At 40.7% G+C, this 7,517-nt stretch overlaps 1 protein-coding gene across 2 annotated transcripts in view; it reads right to left on the reverse strand.

Annotated features, from left to right (window-relative positions):
* Pggt1b (protein geranylgeranyltransferase type I subunit beta) overlaps positions 1-7,517 on the reverse strand; it is a 48,307-nt gene that overhangs the window by 9,360 nt on the left and 31,430 nt on the right. For both annotated transcript variants that reach the window (XM_031365628.1, XM_031365629.1), the window contains 3 exons: positions 7,348-7,393; positions 3,183-3,367; positions 1,215-1,323 (listed from right to left, as the gene is read on the reverse strand). In XM_031365628.1, coding sequence (XP_031221488.1) covers positions 1,215-1,323; positions 3,183-3,367; positions 7,348-7,393 — 340 coding nt within the window. The remainder of the gene's footprint in view (positions 1-1,214; positions 1,324-3,182; positions 3,368-7,347; positions 7,394-7,517) is intronic.

Below are 7,517 nucleotides of genomic sequence, written 5' to 3' on the forward strand. Positions count from 1 at the left end.
CTGCCAACAACATAATTTTATTCTTTATGGCTGACTAAAGTCTACTGAATATATACCTTACTTTATTTGCCCTTTCATCAGTTGTTGAACACCTAGGCGGGGTCTTGGCTACTGAGAATACACAGCACAGCCCAAGGCTCTCTGTAGTATGGTGCCGTATGCTCCTTTGAGTATACACCCATAACTGGTACAGACTCCTGCCTTCACTGTTTATAAGACGGGACTGCAAGCATGCATCACCACATCTGGTTTACGTTGTGCTAGAGATCAAATCCAGGGCTCCAACATGCTAGCAAACATTCCACCAACTAGCCAGACTTGAGCAATGTTTTAGTGTGCTGTTGAATTTGGTTTTGAGAAACTTTTTTTAAACTTAGAATTCTCTCTTGTTCCCCTCAGAACTCACTGTCCTGTATCAATGGGAATAGAGAATCACTTGGGAAGAGAGAACCTCTGGTACAGAACTGTCTAGTTCAAACTGACCTGTGAGCATGTTTGTGGGGTACTGTCTTGATTTCTGCTGAATGTAGGAGGGCTCGGCCCACTCTGGTTAGTAACATCACTAGGCAGGTGATCCTGAGCTGTACAGAAAGGCTAGCTTGAGCATAAGACAATGGCAAGCCAGAGAACAAGCCAGTAAGCAAGTATCCCTTAACTGACTTCTCAATAATGTATAAGCCTAGTTGTATAAGCCAAATAAACCTCGTTACCTTTGTCAAAGTAATATTACAGCAACAGAAAAGCAAACTAGAACACAGCCAAGGAACTCCTTGGACAGGACCCATTCAGAGATCTGCCTTACTTTCACACATGAAATAAAACACTGCTAAGTACTGGGATGTGGAGAGATACGTACCAACCATACTAACAGAACTAAACAATTTACCCTCCTTTATCTACCCATATCTTAGACTGAGAACTAAACAATTTACCCTCCTTTACACTGCCCATACCTTAGACTGAGAACTAAACAATTTACCCTCCTTTATACTGCCCATACCTTAGACTGAGAACTTAGCCCAGGTCACCAGGCCGGCAGCAGATGTATTTATCCACTGAGTCATTTCACTGGACTCCAGACATCATCTTTTACAAACATATTATTGACTATAACATTAGTGGCAGTATTTTCTATCATATACAATTTCTGAAGAAGAAGGTCTACTCAAGAAGTAAAACACAAACTCCTTTAGATTCGTGTCAAATGTAATTACCTGGATGACTGTCTGGCCATTTAGCAAATCCTCCCACAAGGCGATCTTGAGTTGATAAGATGTAATTCCTATTCTTCTCAAAGTTAGTGTACTGGAAAATTTTCAAAAGCTAAAAACAAAATAACAAAAATTAACAGGCACAAACTTCTTATTGGCCTGTGGCTCACAGTTCAGCTAATGATTACTCAGATAGATTTATTCTAGATTAGACTCTCAGAGCAAATCTCTGGAGCCTTGAGCACTTAAATTATCCAGCTATAGTATCTCTTATTTGATTACCAGGCTCATTAGCAGGAAGGTTTGATAATTGTCAAGACAAAACTTCTACCTAGGCACATCAGTAGATTCAGTAAATGCCTACTAAAATTATACACACAGCACATTACTTTGGCACAAAAAGGAAAATTCCATACGTATTAAAAAAAAATAGATGGCTCCTATCATCATGCTAAAGTAAATAAGGAAGACACAGAGGAACAAGTATTGTATGATTGTGATATATGAGTGTGATAGTTTACAATGTCAACTCAACCGGATCTAGAGTCAACTTCCAACAAACCTTTGAACATGCCTCTGAGGGAATATCAAGATTAGATTAGCCGAGATAGAAGACACACCCTAAATGTGGACAGCACTATTTCCATAGGCTAAGCTGGTGGACTATATAGACAGGAGAAGCTAAGTGAACCCAAGCAATCCCTGCTCTCTGCTTCTGGACTATGGACACATATGCTAGGCCACTCCCTGCTCCTGCTGACAGACCTTCCCTGCCACAATGGTGTATAACTCCCAAAACTCTTAAGCCTAAGCAGACCTTTCCTCCCCAAGCTACTTCTGTCGGGTATTTTAATAACATGGTAGATGCCCAGAAAGGACATGTGGAGACAGTGAGTACAACATGACTACAGGAAGCAGGGGAAAGGACAGTGAGACACTACTGTTGACAGCATCAGAGGTCATGGGTACAATGGCAATGGTGGTTATGCATTATTTTGGATAACATTATTACTACTAAATGGTTAAAGTGCTAGGTATATACTATGCCATAGCTCACCACAGTGTTCATAGGAACACTACAACAGAATAACAAGCTTGACAATTCGGACCTTTTTGAATAAAAGAGATGGCCTGGTATTGGGAGCTTCAGAGTGTGACGCAGCAGGAAACACCATCATCACTTTAAGTGACACTTATGGGGAAAGTAACTATAGCTCACGTTTTAGATGTGGTATTGATAATAGCAGGGTTGTTTTGTCAAGTTATTTTCATTTAGAAGACATACTGAAGAATTTCCAGAAAACAAAGATTGTCTTACAGTCAACATGGTAACTGGGAAGAGTGAATACGAATATGGCTCAGGGATGGCCAGTACTGATGCATGAGGGATACCTGGGCACTCAGTATAGATGTAGAACTCTCAGCTCCTTCTCCAGCACCATGTCTGCCTGCACACTGCCATGCTTCCTGCCCTGATGATAACGGTCTAAACCCTGAAACTGTAAGCCAGCACCAACTAAATGTTGTCCTTTATAAGAGCTCCCTTGGTCAAAGTGACTCTCCACAGCAGTGAATCCCTAACTAACACAAAGACATTACATACAAGATGAACACAAGCTCTGCTATAGTCAGAACATGGGCACAAAGGGTGGCTAAGAGTAAAGGCATTTCAAGATGAACATGGTATAAATAATGGCTCAGTGACTTTTGTATCAAATCAATGAATTTTGGAAGTTTTAGGCAAAACAAACAAAAAGGAGAGAAAATCTTCAAATGGATTTCCAGTGAATATCCAACATTATCTTTTTAAGTTAACTTCCTGTTTCCAGGTATGGTTTCCTGATTAATTAGTCCCTCTTGCAGATGTTCTTGTTAGTTTACTAACAAGGTGAGTCTGGTCTAATGGGTATGTAACAAATCCTACAATCGTGTTAAATGTACAGGTATCATGTAGCTTGGGTGTCTTCTCACCTTTAGCGTGGCGCCCACCCAGAAGGAGTAGCAGGTGTCGACGGGCTTGTTAGGTCTTCCGTGGTACCCGTTCTGCTGCCTCATTATGCACCACCTCTTTATCCTGTTCAGTTCTTTCTCTGAAAAAACTTCTTCCAGTTTACCCATCAGGCACAGTGATGCAATGCCACAAAAGGTGGATCCTCCTGATGATCAAAACACAAACTGTATGTCTATGGGCCTATGAAAGCAGCATGACATGTCGGGAGAGGGGTACAGTCCCATTAGCCTACAGGACAATGAAATAAAGTTCAGTACCAAACTCAAAAGACTACAATAAAGTCTCCCGTGTCAACTGGCAAAACAGAATAGAATTTGAAATAATTTAAAGCTCTAAGATATTATACTTATAAGGAGCAAGATCAAGGACTCTGTCCCAAATTACACGATTAACGCTTACACCAGAACTAATCTCCTTTAAGTTCCCCATAATTTTCTCTGTGTCCACAGTTCTGCATTCAGGGAGACAGCTGAGAACCCAAACCATTAAAAAGCAAACTGACTTTCCTCTTACCACTCCTAGCTAATTCAGCAAAGCAGTATTTACAGAGGATTTACTGCCCAAGAGATTTAAAGACAGGAGCAGCAACAGCAGGCTATATGCAGATTAAACTCTGTCCCATAATGGCTTTACCACTCAAGTTTGTGAATGCTATTAGCATTCATGTTTGTATATACCAAGTTATCCAGAAGAATCTCTGTCCTCTGAAACATGGAACTTAAGGTAGTCAACAATTGCGTAGTCAGAGGTAGAGCAGGAAACTAAGCACACAGGTGCATAAAACAAGGACTTCTTTTTACTTAAGCACCATATTGAAAAACATAAAGAGAAGTAAGTTCATGGGAATTTAGTGTTCAAAGGAAATTAGGGCCAAAGGGATTTAACATTTTTGTTCTGGATTAATGAATAGAGATATTTTTGAAGAACTGCAGAAGCAAATTAATTTGTCTGAGATTCCTATTATGACTCTTGAGAGACAAAAATAATTTTATTCATCACAAACTCAGACAGCTCAATTCTTACACAACATATTTAGACTGTACCCCACCTCCACCCCCCAAACATGCTTTGCTCCTGGTGAATTAGTGAGATAAAGTGAGCAGCACACTTGGCGATCAAGGCCCAGGAGATCACCATCTGCGTGGTCAGTCTCTCTGTCTACATAGACTGACCATGCAAAAGATGGAAACAAAACAACTAACTTAGAAAAAGGAGAAAAAGAATATCATCAAACCCAATACATTACATGCTTAGACTGGGGAGTTAGGAACAAAAGCACATGAAAAAGCAAGAATACCATTAAGCCCAAACAACTCAAAACTCAACTTGCCAATCAATTGCACACATCTAGATGCACATGTATAACACAGATAAGCTCAGGAAGTAAGATGCAAACACTGCTTACAGCCTAGCAGATCAACAGTGACGATGAAAGCAGCACGAAGCCAGTGTTACAGAAATCATAGTCTGCTCAGGGATGGATAGAGACAACGGACCAAGTTTCACCTAACAAGTGACACTGGAACAATGAAAGGAAAGGCAAAGCTCACACAAAAGGAAAACAAGGAGAGCAGCACTGGGCATGCTGGCGTTCCCCATAGCCCAGGAGCACTGGGCATGCTGGCGTTCCCCATAGCCCAGGAGCACTGGGCATGCTGGCATTCCCCATAGCCCAGTGCTGCTGCCGGGGGCTGCAGGCTGAGCACTAGCAGGCTAGCAGGCGGTGCTGCCCCAGCACAGCAGGTTCACACTTTGAGACTGTTTATTCCTGAGAACTATACTGGCTAATCCTGACTGTCAACTTGATAGGATTTACATTTCCTACCTTAGGTTAGCTGCGGTGAGAAGACCCACCCTGGGAGAATGGCATCATTACAGTAGCATTCATCTCTCTGCTTCCTACCTGCAGATGAGTATGATAAGATGCCTCAATCTCCTGCCTCCATGCCTTCTCCATGGTGATGGTGCCCTTTAACTGTGAGTCAAATAAGCCCTTCCTCCCTAGCTGTTTCAGTTATTTTGTCCCAGCAGCCATCAACTAGCATGAGTAGGTAAAGGCATGTTCCTGCATGGTCTTTCTCCTTCTCACTCTCACAGTGCTTTGGCCTTTCTGACTGACTCTATCACTTGAAAGATGACTTTTCTCAGCAGGCTGGTATTCTGAATAAATGAGACTATATGTAAGTTATCAAATGGTAGCCAGCACAGAGCAGTAGCTAAATTACATAATAACTTTCATCTTAATGCACAAATCTGAGATTACAAATTGGTGACATGTGGGGAGACAATTAGTTTAACTGGATAACTAAAAACTAAACATTCAAATTCCTGAATAACTGTTGGCTACTCTGAAAACTCAGTAGATTTGATAGCAAGTTATTCCATATTTCCCACACAGCGTTAACAGGTTTGGAAATAAAGAAGACCATGATGGCTATATATTTGTGTGGTATGTGCAATTCATGTAGTGCGTGCGTATATGTGTATGAGTGCATATGCACATATGTATGTCATAGGGTGATGTCAGATGTCTTCCTTGAGCAATCTCAATATAGTTTATATATAAACTATATATATATATATATATATATATATATACATATATAGTGAATATAATGAATATATATATATTCATTACAGGATGCTTCAGAGAGTTAAGTATGATGTCTGGACAATCCTTCATATCCCAGAAAATAATATTCCAATTTCTCCCGTGCCAGTGAGGTGTCTCCTCAGAGTGCTAGAGCAGCAAGCACAAAGAGCCTATCCTTCTAGAAATTCTTGGAGCTATCATTCTCCTCTTCATGTAACCACATCCCTCCAAGTCATGGAGAGAACAAACAGTAACATAAGTGCTCCTGAAACCAGTTAGCACTTGGGCAAACATGGATGGAAATTGCTCAAATAATTAAGTGTTTATTGTTTCACAGCATTAAGTCTCTGAAATTCACCCAAAGATAGCTTCAAATTCACTTTTCAAGAATGGGAATATGTAGAAGCCAGCCATCAGTCACTGGCATTTGACGTAAAGTTTCAAACATGAAATATACAACCTAGAATACACTCTAGCCCAAAGAAGCATGTGTGGCCTATAAAGAGGTCTGATGGACCTCTTTATAGAGAAACTTCCATTCCCATTATCTAATGAAGTAACAGCCTCTCCCCTCTCTCTGCCTATAAATTCCCAGGACTGACTAACTGGGAAGGCAGGCTTGAGTTCAGAGCCCCTATCTCCACGCTTACTAGTTTCCTTCTGCAAACTCAGTGCCACAGATTTGGCTCTTATGCCAAGTGAATCTCGTTTGGTGTCACCAGCACCAGCTGCACTTACACCCATCTGTGGAACTCAAGCACATACTGAAACCATGGTAACATACTGTCATAGGGAGTCAGAGAAAACGTCCAGCTACTTTCCACTCAGAAGCACAAAGCATCTGTTTTGCTGCTGAGGAGACCCAGGAGGAATGATCACACTATTGGCAACACTGTAAGCAGAGGACGGCGGCAGGAAGCGAGCACAGCATAGCACAGCATAGCACAGCCAGGGATGAGAAACCTCAGGTTCACCAAGTCTCCAGCACCTGGGCTAACCTCTTAGAAAAGCAGAATGCAAGCTTGATTATTTCTGAATGCAGATCTGGGTTGGAGACTGCATATTGTTGATATGCTGACAAACTTTAATGGCTACCCTCACACAATTCTTGTCCTGCCCTAAGTGAGAGAAATAAGAGAGAGCAGACTGTTCAACAGACATATATGATTATCACTAAGGATAGTATGGAAGGTAAATAAAAATTTTCATGTTCAGTATATCTCTTTGGTTCAGTCTTTCAAGTGTTTTTCCTAGTAACAGCCTAAAACAATACCAATATATTTTTATACAGCTACTATTTTTAAAGATTACTAGATATTTTTCTAGTCTGAATAATCTCTTAATGATTAGTGATCTAGGTTTCAAACAGCTAAGTACCTCCGTGTAAAAAAAAAAAAACAAACAAAACAGACAGACGTGGGAGAGCGACAGAGTCATACTACAGCAAGGCTGAGAAAGGCTGAGGTGTTCTCATACAGATGGATGCTGCTGCACACTTTCTTAGAACTACACAACCACTTAAGAGGACTTACCATGAGACTCAAGGCCTGCTCCCTGTGCCAACCCATTGTCATAGGACTGAAAAAGAAAAACAGTTTAGTTTAATAGAGAAATAATAATTATCATAGTATATCAGTGGACAGTGAGTTAACTCTTTTGATATCTCTCTCTCTCTCTCTTTTTTTTTTTTTTTTTTTTTTTT

This window comes from Mastomys coucha, unplaced genomic scaffold, assembly GCF_008632895.1.
Source record: "Mastomys coucha isolate ucsf_1 unplaced genomic scaffold, UCSF_Mcou_1 pScaffold13, whole genome shotgun sequence".
In the NCBI taxonomy this organism is placed as follows: domain Eukaryota; kingdom Metazoa; phylum Chordata; class Mammalia; order Rodentia; family Muridae; genus Mastomys; species Mastomys coucha.